The 21,120-nt window shown below is 43.9% G+C and overlaps 5 protein-coding genes across 12 annotated transcripts in view; 2 read left to right on the forward strand and 3 right to left on the reverse strand.

Moving 5' to 3' along the window:
- LOC117734808 (potassium channel subfamily T member 2) overlaps positions 1 to 1,106 on the forward strand; it is a 30,211-nt gene extending 29,105 nt beyond the window's left edge. The window contains exon 30 of the mRNA XM_034539076.1: positions 6 to 1,106. Coding sequence (XP_034394967.1) covers positions 6 to 123 — 118 coding nt within the window. The 3' untranslated portion in view covers positions 124 to 1,106. The remainder of the gene's footprint in view (positions 1 to 5) is intronic.
- Positions 16 to 4,827, forward strand: LOC117734537 (C-factor-like). 5 transcript variants are annotated; one of them, XM_034538632.1, is made up of 7 exons: positions 16 to 92; positions 2,303 to 2,473; positions 3,195 to 3,249; positions 3,376 to 3,563; positions 3,647 to 3,808; positions 3,918 to 4,028; positions 4,635 to 4,827. In XM_034538632.1, exons 2-7 carry the CDS (start codon positions 2,330 to 2,332, stop codon positions 4,746 to 4,748), a joined length of 774 nt encoding a protein of 257 aa, XP_034394523.1. In that variant the 5' UTR covers positions 16 to 92; positions 2,303 to 2,329; the 3' UTR covers positions 4,749 to 4,827. The 5 variants fall into 5 exon arrangements, with proteins under 5 accessions (XP_034394523.1, XP_034394522.1, XP_034394521.1 ...); XM_034538631.1 differs by lacking the exon at positions 16 to 92 and adding an exon at positions 1,811 to 1,947; XM_034538630.1 differs by lacking the exon at positions 16 to 92 and adding an exon at positions 1,843 to 1,947 and having other exon boundaries at positions 2,282 to 2,473.
- On the reverse strand, positions 4,812 to 8,454 carry trim35-12 (tripartite motif containing 35-12). Of its 2 annotated transcripts, none has more exons than XM_034538622.1 (6): positions 7,351 to 8,454; positions 6,532 to 6,627; positions 5,933 to 6,163; positions 5,815 to 5,837; positions 5,572 to 5,690; positions 4,812 to 5,443 (listed from the first exon to the last, which is right to left on the reverse strand). In XM_034538622.1, exons 1-6 carry the CDS (start codon positions 7,897 to 7,899, stop codon positions 4,884 to 4,886), a joined length of 1,578 nt encoding a protein of 525 aa, XP_034394513.1. In that variant the 5' UTR covers positions 7,900 to 8,454; the 3' UTR covers positions 4,812 to 4,883. The 2 variants fall into 2 exon arrangements, with proteins under 2 accessions (XP_034394513.1, XP_034394514.1); XM_034538623.1 differs by having other exon boundaries at positions 5,066 to 5,480.
- Positions 8,455 to 8,579: 125 nt separating this feature from the next.
- Positions 8,580 to 12,654, reverse strand: gipc1 (GIPC PDZ domain containing family, member 1). Of its 3 annotated transcripts, none has more exons than XM_034538626.1 (7): positions 12,401 to 12,654; positions 11,495 to 11,942; positions 11,208 to 11,393; positions 10,842 to 11,022; positions 10,359 to 10,471; positions 10,192 to 10,273; positions 8,580 to 10,104 (listed from the first exon to the last, which is right to left on the reverse strand). In XM_034538626.1, exons 2-7 carry the CDS (start codon positions 11,792 to 11,794, stop codon positions 9,953 to 9,955), a joined length of 1,014 nt encoding a protein of 337 aa, XP_034394517.1. In that variant the 5' UTR covers positions 11,795 to 11,942; positions 12,401 to 12,654; the 3' UTR covers positions 8,580 to 9,952. The 3 variants fall into 3 exon arrangements, with proteins under 3 accessions (XP_034394517.1, XP_034394515.1, XP_034394516.1); XM_034538624.1 differs by having other exon boundaries at positions 11,495 to 12,021; XM_034538625.1 differs by lacking the exon at positions 12,401 to 12,654 and adding an exon at positions 12,172 to 12,359 and having other exon boundaries at positions 11,495 to 12,021.
- A 2,524-nt stretch (positions 12,655 to 15,178) lies between these two features.
- dnajb1a (DnaJ heat shock protein family (Hsp40) member B1a) lies at positions 15,179 to 19,449 on the reverse strand. The gene is made up of 3 exons (XM_034538812.1): positions 18,730 to 19,449; positions 17,450 to 18,039; positions 15,179 to 17,357 (listed from the first exon to the last, which is right to left on the reverse strand). Exons 1-3 carry the CDS (start codon positions 18,938 to 18,940, stop codon positions 17,127 to 17,129), a joined length of 1,032 nt encoding a protein of 343 aa, XP_034394703.1. The 5' UTR covers positions 18,941 to 19,449; the 3' UTR covers positions 15,179 to 17,126.
- Between the last annotated feature and the right edge of the window lie 1,671 nt (positions 19,450 to 21,120).

The raw sequence follows: 21,120 nt of genomic DNA on the forward strand, positions 1-21,120 counted from the left end.
TGCAGGTACCTCATCAGGCCAGACCCCCTCTCTCTGGTACCCAATCAGGGTAGCAGCAGGAAGTGCAGCGCCGGGATCTCAGAGAGCCACAGGTTTGATACGCAGGACAGCACTCACCTGTGAGAGACACACACACACACACACACAAAAAAGAGACAAATATATTGTCAGAACACTGCCAGCGAGAGGAGACACAACAACGGACTCAGAAATGGAGAGAGACGGGAAGAGATGCAGCCCAGATGGCACACGGCCCTCGTGTTTTCTCCACATCCAGTCGGGGTGAACTGAGAGTCGGCGGTCTTGCATGGAACTTTTCTAAAAGCGATGGGAATGTTTTGTTTACGCACCTTTCTATTTTCAAAGCGGAGAGCTGCGGACACAGAAGTGAAATAACTGTGTGTATTTATATCTGCGTATGTGCATGTTATGTACTGCATCATGTGTGTGCGGTGTGAGTGTGTGTGCACGCACGTGTGTGTGTGTGTGTGTGTGTGCGTGCTAATGGATCAAGAGCAAGACACTGCCAATTTGATCAGGACGGGGAAAAAAAGGACTCTGTCGCCGAATGAAAGTCGAAGGATGTATTGTTTGTGTGCTTCTCCGTGTCGTAGGTGTGTTTTGTCAGACTCAATGTTGTTTGACGTATTTTAAAGTGACACATCCCTTTTTCTTTTTTTGGTCTTCGTAAAGCCTTTTTAAAAAACAACTTTTTACCGGTTGCTTACAGTCAAACGCAGACGCTTGTTTGTCCCTCACCAGCAGACGAAGGAATCCAAAGAGCGCCAGTCTCAATAATGAAGTACCCAGGCGGCATGCACCGTCATGGCTGTCAGTTATTGTTTTCCAAGTTATGTGACGTCTTTCACAGCGAACCTGTTTGTGAGTTTAATGTTCGCCCCCTGTTGTTTTTTAAAGCCTCACCCTCTCGGACAAAATAACAGAGACACCTACCAAAACATAACGCCATCCAGTACAATAGCCCTGCAATAAATACAACATTTGTGAAGCTTATAATGTAATGGTGCGGTGGCCGATTCATAAACTTGACAATTAAAATAGCTCCTGTGTTTATTTGCAGAATAAATAACCACTTTAACAAGTCATTAAGAATCAAGAATTTAATTTTCAGACTCAAGTGAAAATGTGCCTGCAGAGTGAGATCATTCCGCTTGTTTATCTGTCTAGTCTACTTTATTTAAAAGCCGTTACATGAAAAGTGCATTACCTGTTAGGGTGGACATGTACGCTGTTTGTTTACCAAGGATTTCCAAACATCTGTAAAACCTTTTGTAAGAAGGTCTAAATGTGCTGTTTCCCACAGAAACAGTGCAGCCATGTGGTGGGAAGGCCCACCCTGTGACCCTGTCAACACCACTGCTGTCACTGTTGTGTATCAGATACAAATATGTATATATTAAAGTAATTATAGCTTGCCATTCCTTTATTGTCTCGTTAATGTGTGCGGCTTTAACCAGTATCTCTTGGATGATTACACTAGAATTAGAATTGTATTTGTAGTCATATGTAAAATCGTCAAAGTATTATTTTATTTCTATTTTCAATACTTATTTATAAATGAATCCCTTGATTGTCTGACACGGTATGTATTTTTGTGTTGTTTTTGGCTAAATTCACATTCCTGAGCTATTTTTTGCCCCGGTGCTCGTGTATGACTCACACTAAAGGGCTTCAGTCTTTGAGTGTAATGTCTCCAGGCCACCAAAGACCACACGACACTGCTACATGAGATAAGATGAGATAAGAAAGCCGGACCACACACACCCACATTATCAGCCTCTTAAGTCCTAAGGAGTTGCCACCAGGCTGGAGAAGTCAAAGAACTTGACATTCTCAGTGCTCCAGAAGGCCTTTTTAGGTCAGGAAGGTGACAGCAGCAGTCAGTTGATCCTGCTTGACATGAAACGTCCCTGCGTACACTGTTGGGTATGTTTGTGTGTCTTTAACCAGAAGGCAGCTCACTGGACCTTTATGTTCGACATCAACCCTCAGGTCTCTGCACCGCTTTTGCTCTATTGTTCAATCGAGTTGGAAAGCCGACACGAACGAAACTCCCCTTTTACCTTGTATGTTTAAACATGTTCAAGCCATCATCATTTGATTATTTTATTAATGGCCTTTTGTTTGCCCACTCAGTATGTGAGCTCTACACATTCCTGACTTAGTGAGTCACCCACTTGTTTTCTTGTGGTGGGGCTCCATACTCTTTGTGACATAAGAATGCGGGTGTGGCCAAGCTAAAGTCTAAATATCCAAACAGGGCATTTTTTTTTGTTGCAAGAGCTCAGACGGAGAATTGCAGAGGAAAATGGCAGCTCACGCAGTCAGCGTGCTCGTCACAGGGGCCAACAGGGGCCTGGGCCTGGAAATGGTTAAGCAAATGGTGGAGGCCTCCCACCCAATGAGGAAGCTGTTCGCCTGCTGCAGAGACCCAGATGGACCCAGAGCTGAGGTGAGTCTTTACTTCCTGTTTGACTCATTGTCCTCTTCAACATATAATGGAGCGGAACAATAAATAAAACATTTAAAAAGAAATTGTTTTGCAAGCCACAATGTTGCAGAAGAAGCAAGAAGAAGCAAGAATCCTGCATGGATGAAAGCAGTGGTGGGAGACGTACTCAGATCTTTTACTTTGGTCAAATAAGCAATATTGTAAAAAATAAAAGCAAAACTTACGATCAAAAATTGGTGTTCATGTAGAATGGTCTTTTTCTGAATAATAAATATCACTGGATTATAGTTTGTGGTTCATTACAATCAATTTAATTCTGCAGTTGGTAAAGCTGGCGCTGACTTAAATGACTCGTATACTGCTTGATGGCTCAACCTATTATAAAGCATAATTATTGTTTAGTTGATTTAACTAGTAACTAGTAGCAAATTTATGTGGTGGTGTATAAAAAAATGGAAATACTCAAGTAAAGTATCTCAAAACAGTACTCGCCTAAATGTACTTCATTACTTTCTACTAAGGCTGCCCCCACGGAATACATTAGTCCACTAGTTGCTAGTTTTAGATTTTTATAGTCGATTATTTGATTTTACTACAAAAAACATTCGGTCAAAGACACCTGAACTTTCCACCGCCATGCAGATAAAAGTGAGTACAAGTGATCCACAGTGTGTGGGCTTCTCTGCTGGACTACAAACATGTCTTCTCTTTGTATTTCCAGGCCTTGCAAACACTGGCAAAGAAGCACCCTAACGTCATCGCTGTGGTCCGTCTGGGTTCGAGCTCTCTCTTGTGTCACGCGCTGACCTCGACCCTGGGAATAGCTCAGGGCTCCGACATGCATCTGACTGTCTGGCTATTGACGCTCCGCTGACGCTCCGCTATCTTTCTCTCTCTCCTAGACGCCACTGACCTTTGCAGCATCAAACAGTGTGCACAGCAGGTGGGCTCCGTGGTTGGGAACGGGGGTCTCAACCTGCTGATTAACAACGCAGGCATGCTGGCTAAAGGCACCTTGCAGGAAACCAGCACTGAAGACATGCAGAACACCTTCAACACCAACGTCATGGGCCCCATGAACATCATTAAAGTAAGGGGAGAGGAAGAACTCCAACACTGTTCACCGGACGTTTTCCTCTTGCCTGACTTTCTTGTGCTGGTGGTCTTCATTAGGAGTTCCTGCCTCACCTTCGTGCAGCAGCGAAGGCCAGTGGGACGCCAGGGATGTCCAGCAGCAAAGCAGCCGTCGTCAGCATCTCCTCATTTCTGGCTTCACTGGAAATTGTAAAACAGTCATATGACTCCTTCCCTGCCATTTCCTACCGCATCAGCAAAGTGAGTGACAACCTGTCTCAAAGGCTTCATCTTTTACAATTAAATGAAGCTGTTCACTCATCACCTCAATTGCTTCATCTGTCCCTCCCCCCCCCCGTTCTCTTCTCAGGCAGGTTTGAATATGCTGACAGTGTGTGCTGCAGAGGAGCTGAAGAAGGATGAGATCCTGTTTTCCCTGCTCCACCCTGGCTGGGTTCGCACGGACATGGGTGGAGACGAGGTTCGGGCAGCGCTTTTCATGCAGGAAACAATGAAACAATGTCGTGGGGAAAGCGCTGCGTGATATTTTTACTTTATGAACCGAGAGGCTCTATATTAGCGCTCATACATATCACATCGTCGGACATGTGATGCAGCAGGCGTGTGGTATTCATGCATTTCACTTCTTTAAAAGTTAGTTTCAAGCCTTTAAAACATTGCACACTTCTTTCTGCCAAGTGACCATACATCTCTGTAAAGACATGTGCAACATCTTGTGATCCCTCGATGTAAATTCCACAATGATTACAGATGTCCTGCATGCTTTCACTTTCCAACATAAGAGTGACATAAAAAAAAATAAGATACGGATCAGATATGAAAAAGTGTCCCAGCCGGTCAGAAAGGAAAATGGCAGATTGGGTATGTTTCATTGTCGTTTTATTAATGCAACTGTTAACACTGACATTGAAAGCAGTCACATTTGAAGGGAAACAACCGATTTGACCCACTTTATATATATATATATATAGGTAAAGTCTATAACTGGTCTACGAGCAGAAACGTTAGATTCTTAACTCAGAGGAGAGACAAGCCTTCATGTTAACTGTGTGTTTCCGTCCACCAGGGGGACATTGATGCTCCGGAGAGTGTGCAGGGGATGCTCAGTGTGATGGCCTCCCTGACTGAGAAGCAGAACGGGGCCTTCCTGGACTATAAGGGCAAGTCCCTCCCCTGGTAGCTTTAAACAACCACTTCCTAAACTGCAGTCAATTACTAAATGAACCCAAGTGAAATAAACCAAATACTTGTGCTCCTTACTTTGCTTATGTCATGTTAATTTTACACACAGATGGGTTGAGACATTTTTTTTAAATCACCACGTGGCACTGTTCCACACAGCCACCTTGGCGGGGCAGATCTTAAGCGGGTTGGGGTTGTTCCCGTTGATGTTGGCTCCAGGGCAGAAGAAGGGGTACATCTTCTCAGTGAAAAAGTCGACGAAGGTGTAGATGGGCGTCATGCTGATAGGGTTGGAGAAGGTCACCTCTCCGGAGTCGTAGTCCAGCTGCACCCTGACTCGGGTCAGCTCACCTTGAGGATGCAGCGGGGTGCTGGGCCTCGTCATGGCAGAGTACTCGCCCTCGTATTGCGAGATCATCCAAAACCCGCCCTCAGGACACCCAGAAATGCGGCCTTTCCTGTCGATGGATTCCTTGACCACGCCGAGCATCCAGTCCGCCTTGTCGCCCACCTCCACCTCCCAGGCGTGGCGGCCCGAAGTGAAACCCTCCGAGCCGAGCAGGAACACAAAGTGGCCGAAACGTTCGGGATTGTCCGGGAGCTTCTGGAGGCATCCGCTGTTTGAGACGCAGGTCAGGTCCGGAGAGAAGCACAACCAGGGGTAGGCAGTGTTGGGGTCCAGGCTGATGGGTGCTGAAGGGGAAAGAAACCCCCCCCCAAAAAAAGTAGACTGTAATTGTTCAAATAAGACACTGACAAGCCAACACACTGGTCTTCATCGAGGTCAAACTACTGATTGAGTAAAATGATAACGCGCTTACTGAACTGAACCAGCTCCGCCATCTTCTCCCACACGTGGTACTTCAGGGAACTGACATGCTTGGCCACATTTATAAGAGCGCCCGACACTTTTTCTGGCTCATTCTGTGCGATCTGCGCTCTGCGAGAAGAATCACACACACACACACACACACACACACACACACGGGAAGCTGTCAATACTGAACGACGAGTACGCTTTAGCTGGTTTACGGGTCAGGTGCAGAAGATAATCAAGCCGTTACCTTTTCTTTGTGTTGGTATAATTCTGAAAAATGAAGAGGAAAAAAAAAAGAAGAGAGTTTTACAAAACTGTTTGCATGGTTAGATGCATTCAGAGAGAAACATTTACAAAACACTCACCTTAAGGAAGAGCGCGTCACTGGAAGAAATCTCATTCTCAATGGCGATGACGGCGTGCGAGAAGGTGAGGATACCTCTGGTGATGTTCTCCGACTTCTTCCTCACCAGCTCGTTCTTCTCCTCGTCCTCCTGCTGCAGGGCAGCCAGTCGAGCCCTCTCTTCCGCCTGCAGAAACTCCCGCAGATGCTCAAAGTCCTGTTGGATCTGCTTTTCCGTGGCCTGAGTCTGGCTCTAGCGCACACGGGAGGAAGGAAATACAGCAAATGTACAATAAAGTGACCGATAGGTGTAGTCGACTCGTCTTACCAATGTGAGCCTCTTTAGCTACATCTCGAAGAAATAATGACCTTTACTTAGATTGAACCTGTGCACATCTTGTTTCATATAATAGTCTATTATACCTGCGTGTAAAATATACTACATAATAGGGATGCTCTGGTTCTGAATTCGTCAAACAATCCTGGTTTTGAAAAAGAGAATTTGTGTCTTTTAGACCCAATCGGAGAACTTGCACCCTAAAAGGACAAAAGAATGTCCTGACATGTTTACACACCAACAGTCAACTTCAGTCATGCGGGTGCTCTCGTGTTTATTGATACCTTGATGTGCACAGTTGTGTCATCACACTCCTGCTTGGCCTCATACAGGCAACGCAGGTGTTTCTTCAGAGGAACCAGATCTTTCTTCAGCTCGGCCTGAAGGGGGGAGGGGGGGAGAGAACGCGTCAAGAAGACATGCAGCGTGTCATCGAGTTTGGACGCTGAAAAAGGAGCATTTTGACACGGGCTAAAACTTATGTTTTTGATGTCGCATATGTGGTGTATTCTCCGCTTCCTTAGAAGATCAGCTTATAAGATACCGTTCCACATAGTTGCCCTTTTGACCTGTTGGAGAGGGGTCTGTCCCTGGGCCCGGAGGGCACTTGTTAAGAGGCCTTTGTGTGACCTCGTCTGTTACTTCTTAATCTTGATATATGGTACACATTCCTGTGTCTGAAAAGTAAGTGTTTAGATTGGGGGTTCCTGAGTCACGTTAGGTATCTCTGGATCTGGGCACGACGAAGTGGCTATATAACTGAGTCTCAGTAGATCTTCCATTTGGCTGAGAAGCTTCTCCGAGCGATCTAGACGCTCGTCCTGACCTGTGATTCCTCTCTGTAATAAACTCTATTATAACAGAAAGAACAGTGTCCGCGGAGATTCCTTCATCCTCATTCTTCAACATCACTGCCGCTTGAAAGATACGACACGCAGAAGAGAGGTCAGGAAAAAAATAAAACTATCCTCAATTTCACTGACAACTGTGATTACAACACTTAAACCCTGCAGTGCATTTCCACCAATAATTGTAAGCCTGTAGGCCTTAATACACATTTTTTTTAAAGATAAAGACACTGCAGCTACACAAGAACACATCACCTTAAAGTCCTGCGCTCCCTCCTCTAAAGGACACACTCGGTGTCCTTGATGCTTCTTGGAGGTGTGACACACGCAGCAGAGGGCTTCAAAGTCGTCCAGACAGAAGAGCTTGAGAACTTCTCCGTGTGCGACGCACTTCTCCTCCACCAGCCCTTCCCCTGTCCCGTGGTCTCCGTCCCCCGTTCCGGCTGCAGGCGTCCTGCGATCCTGCTCCCTCAGGAAGGTGTCGGCCACGTTCTTCAGAGCCAGGCTGACTGTGGGCTCCGTCAGCGAGCACTTCCTCCTGCAGATGGGACACTCGCGTCGGGCCTTCTTCTTGTTCCAGAACTTCTGCAGACACGCTCGGCAGAAGCTGTGGCTGCACTTGAGCACCACGGGGTCCTTGAAGATCTCACAGCAGACGGGGCAAGACAGATCCTCCTCCAGCATGGAGCCTGTCCTCCCTGTGCGGGAGGACATGGCCCGCGGTCGAAGGGCTGAAGCCACCTTGGGGCTCTGGAAGAAGGAAAGTATTCCAGGCTGAGAGGACGCACGTGGGCGCAACGCCATGGCCGGTTCCTGTTGGCAGGAAGGCTGTTTTTTGTTTTTTTATAGCTGCACTTGGTTGTTTTTTTTGCAGCGAGGAAGAAGAGCTCCTCTCTGAATGCAGCGTTCACAGAGTGGTCCGGACACTGTTTATGAGCAACCACAGTTATAGATCAACAGGGACTTGAGGAACAGGTTTACTTCACTTGTAGTAAACAAAGGACACGTAACCACCCCATCATCGTTCAGCCACAGCAGGGCTCTGAGTCAAAAAGGCTTTTCCTTCACAGAAAACCATAATGTTTACTGAAGGTGCTCAATTTGTGTGACGTTATGATGGTTGTGATTTTAGAAAGTAAACAGAACTCAAAACTACATTTATAATCTAAGCATACAGCTTTAAAGCATTTAGTGTTGAACTGGGACAGCGGCCTGGAGGTGACCCCACAGTGCTGGGCCCGCATCATCACGTTTACTAAAAGGTGTGTCTTATTACATTCCCTCTAACGACCTGCTGACACTCCAAGTCATCCCTAGTTAAATGTCATATATATTTCAGGAGGACACAGGTTGGAAGAAACAGCACCGTCTCTCCTTTTTATATACGGCACAAAAATCAGCCAACAGTGTACGATATTCTGATCCATGAACACGTTGTGCGATGTCTGAATTGACTTTCAAAAACAGAAGGAAAAACTGCCATGTCGATGTTATTATTGCATTATAATTGTAACTTAACAGTGTAATACAAAGCCATCAGAATAACGTGTTCTTCTTAGTGTTACAGTGTTTTAGCATCAGTTTCATTACATTTAGATATTTAATCACCTGAAGAATGAAACAAAACTACAAAATAGCTTCATACATTTGGATATACTGAAAAGGTTAAAACCAAAAAGACGCTTTTAAGACATGTTAACCTACGCCGAGTAGTGGCTGAAGCGTTGCCTGTTGTTGTCACTGCAACACGTGATGGAAGTGGTTTGGTATCATTCTGCTCCGATGACAGGATGGTTAACTTTGCAGCAGCGTGCACCAGAATTCATACTTCAAACAAAATGTTATAAAACATATGAAAATGAGAAGTAATGAAGGCCTTTTGTTCGTAACGGACTCCTTTTCCTTTTTTAAAAACACGTACTCCATCACATGACCTTCTCATCTATTATACTGCTTTTTGTAATGCTTCAAAATAAAGTAGTTGCATTCTTCATCCATTACACAAACCCTGTTTTAAAAATATAGACTTCACATCACTGTATATAAAAAAAAAAATAATACAACCCACAAACCTAGAACCACCCTGCTCCTCATTCTTACCTTCATAAAAAGGTCAATTAACACAGATTTCCTCTGACACTGTTCAATGTATGAAAGTTAACCTTACAGCATGGAGTGTATTGAAGGTGAATAAACACCACTGATCTTTTAGTCAGCGAGCTACATGTTACTATGAGTTTTGCAACTACTATTTTGTTCTTTTACAAAAAAAAAAATGGAGAAAATGGACATAAAACCAGCAGAATTCATTATGAAGATAATAATATAACAGCACATGCTTGTAAAACTGATCCATAACAGGAACGGCGAGTGGAGACTCGGGGTGGCCGATGCCGGGTGCTGTGCAGTAACTGTGCCGCTCACCAGGTGAGCGACAGTGCGATCTGTGTTCAAGTCTGTAGTTGTTTTACAGAGCAGTGCAAAAATCTTTAAAGATTGAGTTTGTTTTGTCTTTCATTGCTCCCATATCAGAGACTTGTGCTCCACTTGTTCCACTGCCAACGACAACAATGACATGCAGGTTCAAGTGATGCGGTCAAAGGGAAAAGTTCTTCAGCGTGCTTGTAGTTTCTGGAAAAAGCCGGAAGACAAATAAAAGCACATCTTCTTCTTCCATTAACTGCCATTATCCTCTTTGTCTAGGAAGAGGCTCCCAAAAGGGTGCACTCTAAATGAAAAATAGTAGGAGTATACACTGGAATAAAAACAAACTCAAGACAGTAGTGTTGTGTTTTCTAGTAGTGCTGAATGTTGTGGGTGCCACACACAGGTTGTTCTGCTCCGACAGTGTCAGTGGTTACACTCGCCCAACCTTAGCATCGCCGATGGCACCCCAGACGTCAAAAACAAATTCGTCTGGGAAGGCAAAGTCCCCGAGGGTTTGATCTAAAGCCTCTGCAAACTCATCAGGGTTCTTTTTGTCCTTTCCCAGCTCCACCATGGTGGCCGCTGAGGAGACGGAGAGAGCAGAGAGACTTTAGTAACAGCAAGCGACACAACTTCTGCCCCCTGGAGAGCCAACATCCATGCACTCACCCAGCTCGCTGTCTCTGATGCCCATGTAGCTCTCAAGCAGGTCATCCACCTTCTCGATTGCCTTTTCCTCAAATGCAGAGGGCTGGAGAGGAAAACAATAAATGAGAAGAATAAAAAAGGCAACATAACAACACAGAGGCCCATATTTAGTCCACAGGTGTTCTCACCAGTTCCTCCACTGTGGCGGGACCTTTAGAGCGCAGCCGCAGAGTTCCTCTGCCGGTCCCCAGCTGAACACCTGATGCTGACCTGGACCCTCCGGACCGCTGGCTGATCATATCTATGCAGAATAATAAAAGAGAGATCCCTAAACACAGTCCTAAAAAGCCAGTTTCCTCCTGTTATTCTCTAGTTGTCACAGTGCTGAACATCACTAAGAACCACAATAAGATGTAAGGAACATGTTTGGGGATTAAAACACAATGAGATCTAGACTTGAATAACCACCTTCATGGATGTGGCAGTATTGTTTACTATCAGTGACTCCTCCAGTTCGACATGCAACTATGGGGAGAGCGGGGATCAAACGACCACTCATCCCCATGAGCTACAGCCGACCCCAAATGTTGGGCTGTCATATAACATCCGGGTTTGTGGAGTTAAACAAACAAACAAGCAAACAAACATCAGACCATTTCTCCCACACCTACCAAAGGCCTTGAGGGGCTCCACCAGCTTGATGGTGAACTCCTTCCCTTTCGGCAGCTCCTTCAGCGTCTTGGCCACCTCGTAGTGTCGACACCCAATCAGACATTGGTCGTTGATCGACTCGATCATATCACCCACATTGATGACCTGGATCTGGTGAACAACGCTCCCTTCGCGGATTCTCTGAAAACAGCAAAACTCAAATTAATAATCTACAACCCAGCTCATCACTCTATTCCTGCCACATGTAATCTATTCACATCTATGTGTGGAAATTAGTCCATCAAATAGTCCAGTGCCATGCCTTTCTCCGGGGATCCTTGAGTCAAAGAATATTAATAATTTTAGGCCATGTTATTATTTCTCACCTTGATGAAAGCGTAGCCAGCTCCATTATCAGTGATAGTCAAACCTAGTGCGTCCTCTCCTTTATACACCTCTATTTCCTTTCGCTGTCCTTTAATGTGGGCAAAAATAAAGTCCTCCAGCCCAATTTGACCTCCCAACAGTTTATCCATGTCCACCTTGTGAGTGTTCAGTGTGCAAAACATAACCTGTGGAGGGACATAACAAACAGGTAAAATTTACAACAATGCCTTCTTCCCCTGATAAACTCGAGTAAACCTGTTCATCCTCACACCCAGCAGTGACTCACCTCAGATGGCGGTATCCCAAAGGCCTCACCAATCTTGGCATAGAGCTCCCTCACATTACTGAAACCCTCTATACGGCCCGTGGGGCTGCCGTGGGCGAGCTGAGTATGGAAGATGAGCCGAGGTCGCATGCTGCTGGGTGGTGGAGGCAGACCTTCAGAGGTGGCGCCTTCTCCCAGCCCAACGACACCGCCATCTAGGCCATCCATGCCTGGCACATTGAGACCGGCGCGGATAGGCTCCGCTTCCTCGTTCTCGACTAACGGGGAAGCCTTCTTCCTTCTTCCCAAACCCAGAGGCATAGTAGTGCTAGAAGGGGAGCAGGCTTCTCAGGGGACTTGTGCTACGATCAGACCCGTTCAGCCCAATCAGCTGCAGGCCTGTTGGATGTTTATGTCACAGTGATAGTGTGGTCCTCCAGAGCAGCTTGAAAGCCGTCTCAACCAGGCGCTGAATGGAGATAGAAGTCCACACATCAGAGCAGTTTACACAGCTGGATCCATCACGTCCAGCAGCGGGTGGTCCTCAGCTGTAACACAGAGACAGACATCCTTTCTAGAGGCATCTCGGTCATAACAGCAGTTTAAATGCGCTAACTGTCATATCGTTTCATCTCCTTCCAGGTAGAGAAGAGCTAATTAGAAAAACAACATTATAACGTTGTACTATTTGGTTATACCTTAGCTTGGACCGTCAGGACAACACATATAGCGTTAGTTAATGTTAGCCGCTAGTCAGGCACAACTTAGCCTGTCGCTTCTACAACCGGAAGCGAGTCACTGTTAATCCCCAAATTAAACGCGTGACAGTTCCTGGCGTGGAGGAGAGCGCTAACTAATTAGCTAGCTAGCTTGACTATGTTCGCTGAATGTGAACAGTAGGGAGTAAACATGGCCGGTGATTCTTACCCGGGGAGCAGGAGTTTTAGCTCTTCGCTGCTAGCTTAGCCTGCTAACGGTGTTGCCGTGAGTTGTAACAAATATATATATAAATAACGTTTCGCTTGCAAACCGGGGAAGTCCAGTATGTGTGTCTGCTCTGCTTCTTTCAGGTCGACCCGGTCCGGGCTGATTGTAATAAGTCCGGTGCCTGTGAATGCTGCTGCTATAGGTTTAGCTAGCCCAGCAGGGTGGAACAGTGACGCCTTCACGTGTCCTCGTAAACTCCCGTTTCGCGATTGAATGACCGTTCTCTAAAGTCGTAACTATATATGAATTGGCCAACAACTGCAGTCTTTTGGTAGCTGCTGTATTACGTTGTTTCTTCAGAACAACAATTATAAAAGGGGTACAAAATAGAGGCGTGTGTGTGTGCAGTTTTAGGGCACTTTTTAAGTGTTTGTGTGAGAGGTGGCGTTACTTTAGATCCTGTGTTGTGTCAAAGCCACAAAAACTATATTTTCATTCGAGGCTTGAATGTATCAACGTGCAGCGTTTGCTAGTCTTGTTTTCCACATGAGTAGTAGTGAATATACACCGCCCTCTGGTAGTCTCGATGCATAACTACACTTCAGTCTACTGTGAAAGCTTTATTATGAAGGTTGTAACCGGAGGTCTTGCTGTGCTGTGTCGTCTCTACCTTGACGAGTGTGCGCGTGTTGATTGATTTATTTAAGAGATCCGTGCATGAACTGAAAAAAAAAAACAATTTATCCAAACAAGTGCAATGCAATTCCGCGCACTGACAACAAACAAGGCCGAGGTCCTCAGTCAGCTGACAGGACGGTGGAGAGCGAGGGCACCGGTCAAGAAGCCGCGCGCCAGAGTGGGCGGGGCCACCGGGCGTGAGACGTCATCGTTGTTTAGACAGGTCAGCTGAGTCACCTGTCACAGCCATTCTCTTTATATACACCTTGAGCATCCATCTTGTGCTTTGTTGTTTTTCGTTAATTTGATTTAATAATGATTTTGGAAACAAAAATAAACCAGAGGCACTCTTTACAAACACCTACTTCTGGAAAAAAAAAAGTCCCTTTACTTGTGTGTATGTTTGTTTGTAACCTTTTCGTGGCATCTAAACACAGCAGACATATTTAAGTGGCCATGCCTAAATGTTAAAATATGAAATCCAAGTCTGAAATAATCTTCACTCTTCCCCTGCTTAGTTGTAGTTAGATGCCACAAGCTGCCACTAGATGTCGCATCTTTTTGGACATACTACTGTGACATTTTAAGGGTTTTTGACATGTTATATTCTACGACTTGACTGCACTTTTTCATCATTTAAATGAATGTAACACAATTCTACACGATTCTTTCAAAATGTGTACATACAGCCAACAAATATTAGGATTAAGAAGATAGTTTAGAAAGTTACTTTACCTCAGAGTTGTGCTTGATAATTAAATATCTTAATTGTTCTTCAAGATATTCTTTTGTCCAGATTTTCTCAATGTCCAAAAATACAGACATCCAATTGATTTCTTTTATCACATTTAACACCAGAACGGGAGTGTTACAGCACAAAATAAAAAGGAAACAGAGAACTTAACAAAGAAAGATATTTCAATTTTTATTCAAATCGGAGTTCGACTGAAAAAGATATTGACTAACAGCAGGTGACTTTCATTCGGCACATTTTCAACACTCGGATGGACATGATGCTGAGTAATCAGTGCAGACATGTTTGCTTTAGAAAGTTAAATGAATGTAGAAGTCAACAAGCCACAGAGAACATTACTGTAAGAAACAACCAATCAGAGAGCATCCATGTATAAATTAAGTTTAAATAGATGTTGAGCTTTGTAGTTGAACTCCTGGTATAAATTCATGAATTTTATTCACTGCACTTTTGGATCAATCCAGCAGCTATAGTGAGTCTCTAATTACAGTAATGTAGCATTTATTTGTCACTTGTTTGTCTACAATTAGTGAGGATAAATCAGTCCAGCGGTACAAATACAAATACATATAGACAAACATGTACAATCTGGACTTCTACACTGGCCCAAGCCCTTACTTTGTGAATGAGAAGCAGTTCATCTCAGCCCTCCATCTGTTGGCATTAATGTGAACAAGATAAACTATGAAAGCCTCATTTCTGAACAGAGGAACAGCTCAGCAATTGAAATCAAATTTTTTTTTTTTATGCCAGCATTTGATTGAGGGTCGCAGAGGAAAAGCGGAGTATATAATGCAGTTTTAACTTTTATTTATTTATATACAATAAATGAATGCTTGCCATGGGTGCTACTGGGTCGGATTCCTTGGCAAAATCGGATGAAATCATGCAGGTTCACTAGAAACTAGACCAGCTCACGGCGGACTGATCCAGATCCGGCTTCGACGGGCACCTTGGACCTGCAGCCACCTGTCAAGTGGGCCAGAAGACGCAAGTGTATAGAACAAAATGACCCGATGTAGTTGCGCAACGTGACTACTAGAGGGCACACAAGCTTGTGAAGCTCACATTTCAATTTAGAAAATTATTAGGAAAAGTAATTGGTCTTGAGAAAGTGCTCTTTTTGTACAACACATGTTAACATTTTTATAATATATATATATATATATATAACTGTTTTAACTGTTCTAAGGCCATGTTGCATTCAATAATTGGACCTTAATAAACTTTACATCTCAATTTTAAGCTCAAACTAAATTGAATTTAAAATAAATTAAAACAAGATATTGAAGACAACCATGACATTTACTTTTAAATGTCCTCAATAACTCAAACGTGAACGGACATGATTGGGTAGATATTCGCCAGTCTCTTTAATGTGGAAATGCAAATCATCACAGCATAGGAAGAATCTATTAAAAATGTCATATCAATTCATAAAAGCTTTGTTTTTAAAAATCAAAATATCTTGAATCCTAACCTGAGGCATTTCAAAACAACAAACAGGTGAAACAAGATAATACTTGCACCCTTTTCCCTTAAAAAAGGAAAACGTTTGCATAAAGAAATATATCTTTTCTTTTTTTAAACAACTTTTTTTTTTACACATTACAAGAGATTACACATCTCTACATTTCATGTTAAATCACGTTAGAAAATTTAAACTCCAGCAGGAGAAAACCTAAAATACTTCAAATGTGAAAATTAACTAACTGACCGTCTATCATCTCGATGGTCAAAAAGGTGCACAAAGCAGAATAAGAGTTAAATATATATTTTAGGATTCCTTTACTTTACTGTGGAACTACACATTTCCAGATGCTGTACATCTCAGAGAGAATTGTGACGGGTAAGAGCTAGAAGACATAAGAAACAAAAATATATTCAGTCGGCCTTTAGACTTTTTTTTTTTTTTTACATCTCAGTATATGCACTATTGCCATATACCATGTTGGGCAAAGAAAGTACTGACTTTAAGCAGTCAAACAGACATAGTAATAGGGAACTGGAATATCACACTAATTGTACATTAAGCACCCTCAAAGGGTCCGAATGCAGTAAATAGCTTTTGGTAGTTTGTAAGACACACATAACAGGATACATCCATGCTCTCAACATACTTGTAGACGCACACACGCATATATTATTATTATATGGGGACAATTATTTGGCACAAAAAGTCTCCCGACAGTTATTTTTACATAAGTAATAGGCTCTGTACTCCCAGATGAAAAGGTTTTGTAAAAGCAAACTTTTTGCAAGGTGTGCCATCTTAAACACCAGGTATAAACCAATCTGAAGGTGTCCTCTGCCGCAAGCAATTCTATACATAGACTCAGAAATCTGACGGCGCAAAAGTACTTATCAGTGCTCTCTTCCTAAATTAATTATCTGGAACTCACAGGGATCATTCTTACAATAATTTTTCAGCAGTGTGCATATTGTAATGATATTCTTCCGAGTCAGTTTGTGAGACCGCGTCCCCTAAAAACTGGCAGATAGCCGTGACGATGAGCGTAGATAACCGAAACGCTGAATTGACAAGGAAAGTATATTTAAGAAACATCTGGCTTCATGAAGTCAGATCCAATGTTTTCACCTCTCAGGATCTACACTGTAGAAGAAAGAATAATCACGTCCTGTTGAGTAACGTAGTTAAAACTACATTCAAGCATGCGTCACTGCACCTGAGGTATTGTTAATTAGCTGGCTGCGTCCTCCCTTAAAGCGCTCTCAAAAACTGCTGCTGCGAAAACAAATCCCCAGTTACTATATTACATTTCAAAGTGAACCTAAAAATACTCTGGTTCTCCCTCTTAAACCATCACATGACACCTCGTGTCCTCATCTCTATACACACACACACTACAAACATTACACCATTTACTTTTCCTCCTTCAATCTGTTACTTAACACTGATACTCACTCAGTTTCAGAGTCTTAATGTCCTCCAACTGACTAAATGTTGGGTGAGAAAACACGATTTGGTGTTCAGAAGGTACAATTAAATTCAACTGAAACCAAATCTTCCCCTGAGCCTCAATCGTCCAGAAGAGTGTGTTGCTGGAAGTGTGTTTAGGTAGAGTGTGAAGGATTTGGCGGCATCTAGCGGTGAGGTTGCAGATTGCATACAACTGAAACTTCTTACAAGAGCAAGAATGTCCCCATATAGGGCCATTAATGTTTATTGATTATGCACTAAAAGAAAGCGTACTTTCTGCCAGTAGATCCCCCGAAATGCTACACACTGTTCCTTCAACTTTTAGATGTTTGAGGCAAACTTATCACTTCAAGTCACGGTGGAAGGATCTGCTTGAGTGCATCTCGTGTGCTTTGGCCCAGTTTGTCGGGAAATTTCACCGTGAAGTCCAGGATCATGTCGCCCCTCTTCTCGGGGCACTTGGATATCGGGAGACCTTCTCCGGAAATTCGCTTTTTCATTCCAGGTTTGACAACGTCTCTGGAGGTCACAGTGATGGTGCGGCCGTCTAATGTCGGGGCGTTGACTGTGCATCCACACAACGCCTGGAGAGAGGCAGAGATGGAATGGATGAACATCTTTATTCAAAATAGTATTGGAACAAGCTATATTTAATAGAAAGATTAATGCCACTTACTTCTCTGAGTGATATCTTTGCAGGATAGATTATATCCGAGCCCTCTCTTCTGAACACTGGGTGGGGTTTATCTTTAACTACAAACACCACGTCTGCAGGAATGTTGCTGGGAGTTTCATCTCCCTCCTTTGGGAAGGTGATTTTCGTCCCCTCCTTCCAGCCGCGCTTAATGTCGACTGTTAAAATCTTGTCTTCGTTACGCATTGTGCAGCCGTCCGGGTTCAGTCTCTTGCGGGAAATCTTCATCTTTTTGGTGCAGCCGGAGAAAACCTCCTCCAGGCTCACCTTCAGTTCGTGCATCACGGGCGGGTCCTTCTTCCTCTCGTGTGCTCTGTGAGGAACTCCCGGGTGGGATTTAAAGGACCTTTGAAACCCGCCCATGCCACCCATCCTTCCCATGCCAAATGGCGCAAAGGGGTCGTTGATGTTCATGTTCTCCTCCCCATTTTGTGCAAAGAAATGATCAAAAGGGCTGCGGCCACCAAAGAACTCTGCAAACATTGCATGAGGGTCTCCATGGAAGGTGTAGTTGTAGCTTTGACCACCGTGTCCTCCACCGCCACCGCCACCACCGGCTGAACCCTTTAATCCTGCAGAATGAAATAGAACTTGAATACATACATTATCAGCTGATAGGCAACAATAAATTGAACAGTGCTTTGTTCGCAATGCTCTTGTAAAAAGATTGCAGTAAAACTAATTTACATTGAATGTTACAATGTTATGTAATGACTGTTTTGCTGGTTTCAAGTAAGAACTTTACAGATACGAATATTAAATGTGCTTGACTAGGTTTAATTTGGACCGGAAATTATTGATGACATGTATAGATCGAAGGTGAAAGTATTTATGAGTAACGATCAGACTGCAAGAAATGAAAGTGTATAGATATAGTCGGTGTTTTTTTGTTTTTTTAACGCCAAAAGGTCACATAACCGTCTGTGCCTTGGCCCACTGCACTGCATTCCAATGACAGACAGGCATCCCGTTGTTTCCAGTAGGTTCTCCAGCTGCACCTATTGTCACACACCTCCCTCTCTCTCTCTCTCTCTCTCCCTCTCTCTCTCTCTCTCTCTGGTTACGAGTGTGTAGATATATGCTAGAAACAGCGATGACAGATGAGGGTGATGAGGAGGAGCCCCCTCGGCTACTGAGGTTACGTCACATCTACACAGACTCGAGGTGCAAGCGCATGTGTTTTTTTTGTGCTAAAGATTGCGACGTCACAAGTAACGACAACATGCACAGTCGTGCGAGGAGAGAAGCTCGGTCCACGTTACCTTCTTCCCCGAAGCGATCGTAAATGTCCTTCTTCTTGGCGTCACTGAGGACATCGTAGGCTTCGGCGATCTCTTTGAATTTATCTTCCGCTCCGGGTGACTTGTTTTTGTCGGGATGAAAGCGCAAGGCCTGTTTTCTGTACGCCTTTTTTATCTCCTCTTCCGTGGCACCTTTGGCTATTCCTAGCACTTTGTAGTAATCTTTACCCATGTCAACAACCTCGCTTCCTCCACTTCACACGGACATGGTCGGGCCGTCCCGGACGGTTCAGTTCCTGCTCAGCGCCGACAGCAACACAGCCCGCATGTCCAGCGGGGTCTGTCAGCGGGCTCACGGTAGCCGGCTCGCGGTAGCCGGCCGGCTAACGGTCAAGGTTAGCTTCCCTCGCTTCGTGTGTGTCACGGTCCGTTTGACAACGTCCTACTGGTCTCTGGGGGTGCGGGAGGAAACTGTCATTTAACTTCAACTGCACGGCACACGAAGACAGGCTCCTACCCGAGGGGCCGGTTGACGCCGCCGAGCCGAAAAACCCGATCGTAGAAACTTCTGGAAGGCGCTGCTGCTGCTGATGCTGCTGCTGCTGTGTGTCATAACTACCCGAGTCGAGAGGACTCACTGCGAACAACTTCCGGTTTCGTTTTGAGCGCAGCAGTGGTCAAAAACCGCAAGAGCTATCTTTAAAATAAAGCCTGAAACTAGTGAAACACGTAGCAGCAGCGTCGGGCCTTTTAACAATATGTTGATATGAGTACGACTACATTTACTCAAGAAGCAGGCCCTCTCTATTTGAATAATTGCATGTTATGCTACTTTATACTTCTACTCCAATACATTTCTTTATTATCTGTAGTTACGAGTTACTTTGTAGATTCAGGTATACATCAACTCAACAATTATGATATATATTATTAGAGGTTTAGCTGCCCAGCAGTAGTATCAATTACCCCTACCTTTTCCTGCTGTGACATTAAAGTACACAATAATGCATCACTAATTATAATACAGTAATATAATATGCTCCTGAAATGGGCCAAAATGCATAATAAATACTTAGTACTATTACTTTTTTTATGATAAGACTTTTGTACTTTTACTCATGTAATAGTTTCATTACTTTTACTTAACGGGTTATGTTTACACTGAGGTATAGCCTATTGCTACTTTAACTAAAAGGAAAGGTCTGAGTACCAGAAATAAGTTTAAAACAGATAATAATAATAATAATAATAATAATAATAATAATAATAATAATAATAATAATAATAATAATAATAATGCATTTAATTTATATAGCGCTTTTCATAATACTCAAAGACACTTCACATAATTAAAACATCCTAAAAGCTAAAAAATAAATAAATAATAATAGCTCAAATACAGGTAAAACAAATAAAACAAATAAATAGGGACTTTCTGAGTCGCTCGGACCCTGATAAGAAAACAAAAACAAAAACAAACAATCACACATTAAAATTTGATTTGCGATTTGAATAAGGAAAGATCAGTGCAGTCTCGGATGAGTTTGGGGAGAGAGTTCCAGAGGGAGGGGGCAGATATGGAGAAGGCTCTGTCCCCCCACGTCCGGTGCTTGGTCCTATGTGGGATGGACAGGAGATTGGCGTCAGAGGAGTGGAGCCGACGGTATGGAGTGTGGTGGTGGAGCAGGTCGGTGAGGTAGGAGGGGGCCTGATTATGGAGGGCTTTGTGAGTGAGGAGAAGGATTTTGTATTGGATCCGTTGTGGGACGGGGAGCCAGTGAAGGCTCTGGAGAACGGGTGATGTGATCACGGGAACGGAAGTGGGTGAGCAGGCGAGCAGCAGGGTTCTGGATGTATTGGAGTTTGTTTAGGATTTTGGAAGATGTGCCATAAAGAATACTATTGCAATAGTCAATTCTGGAAGTGATGAAGGCGTGGATTAAAGTTTCAGCAGCAGATGAAGAAAGTGATGGGCGGAGACGGGCAATGTTTTTTAGGTGGAAGAAGGAGGTTCTGGTGATTTGTTTGATGTGATGTTCAAATGAGAGGTTGCTGTCAAACATGACTCAGAGGTTGCGGATGTGAGGGGAGGGAAACAGAGTGGAGTTGTCAATGGTGAGGCAGAAGTTGTGATGATCATATCCGATTTATCACAGTTGAGTTTGAGAAAATTGGTTTGCATCCATGATTTAATGTCAGTGAGGCAGTTGGTCAGAGTGGAGTGAGTAGTAGTGGTAATGGCTTTTGTGGAGATGTAGAGCTGGACATCATCAGCGTAGCAGTGGAAGAGGAGACCGTGATGACGTATGATGTTTCCAAGAGGGAGCAGGTAGAGGATGAACAGAAGAGGACCAAGCACCGAACCCTGGGGGACGCCCTGAGACAGAGGAGCAGTGGAGGAGGTGCGGTTGT

The sequence above is a fragment of the Cyclopterus lumpus genome, chromosome 8 (assembly GCF_009769545.1).
Source record: "Cyclopterus lumpus isolate fCycLum1 chromosome 8, fCycLum1.pri, whole genome shotgun sequence".
In the NCBI taxonomy this organism is placed as follows: Eukaryota; Metazoa; Chordata; class Actinopteri; order Perciformes; family Cyclopteridae; genus Cyclopterus; species Cyclopterus lumpus.

Excerpts from the sequence above, each read along its gene's own strand:
- LOC117734537 (XM_034538628.1), top strand. The coding sequence starts at position 1,921 with ATGAAACGTCCCTGCGTACACTGTTGGGTATGTTTGTGTGTCTTTAAC. Across the intron at positions 2,014-2,302 it reads TGTTCGACATCAACCCTCAG|AGCTCAGACGGAGAATTGCA; the intron begins GTCTCTGCACCG and ends TTTTGTTGCAAG. Across the intron at positions 2,474-3,194 it reads CAGATGGACCCAGAGCTGAG|GCCTTGCAAACACTGGCAAA; the intron begins GTGAGTCTTTAC and ends TTGTATTTCCAG.
- trim35-12 (XM_034538622.1), bottom strand. The coding sequence starts at position 7,899 with ATGGCGTTGCGCCCACGTGCGTCCTCTCAGCCTGGAATACTTTCCTTC. Across the intron at positions 6,628-7,350 it reads AGGGAGCGCAGGACTTTAAG|GCCGAGCTGAAGAAAGATCT; the intron begins GTGATGTGTTCT and ends TCCCCCCTTCAG. Across the intron at positions 6,164-6,531 it reads ACACAACTGTGCACATCAAG|AGCCAGACTCAGGCCACGGA; the intron begins GTATCAATAAAC and ends CGTGTGCGCTAG.
- gipc1 (XM_034538626.1), bottom strand. The coding sequence starts at position 11,794 with ATGCCTCTGGGTTTGGGAAGAAGGAAGAAGGCTTCCCCGTTAGTCGAG. Across the intron at positions 11,023-11,207 it reads CTGGCTACGCTTTCATCAAG|AGAATCCGCGAAGGGAGCGT; the intron begins GTGAGAAATAAT and ends TGCTGTTTTCAG. Across the intron at positions 10,472-10,841 it reads GGAGCCCCTCAAGGCCTTTG|ATATGATCAGCCAGCGGTCC; the intron begins GTAGGTGTGGGA and ends TATTCTGCATAG.
- dnajb1a (XM_034538812.1), bottom strand. The coding sequence starts at position 18,940 with ATGGGTAAAGATTACTACAAAGTGCTAGGAATAGCCAAAGGTGCCACG. Across the intron at positions 18,040-18,729 it reads CGATCGCTTCGGGGAAGAAG|GATTAAAGGGTTCAGCCGGT; the intron begins GTAACGTGGACC and ends TTCATTCTGCAG. Across the intron at positions 17,358-17,449 it reads CAAAGATATCACTCAGAGAA|GCGTTGTGTGGATGCACAGT; the intron begins GTAAGTGGCATT and ends GCCTCTCTCCAG.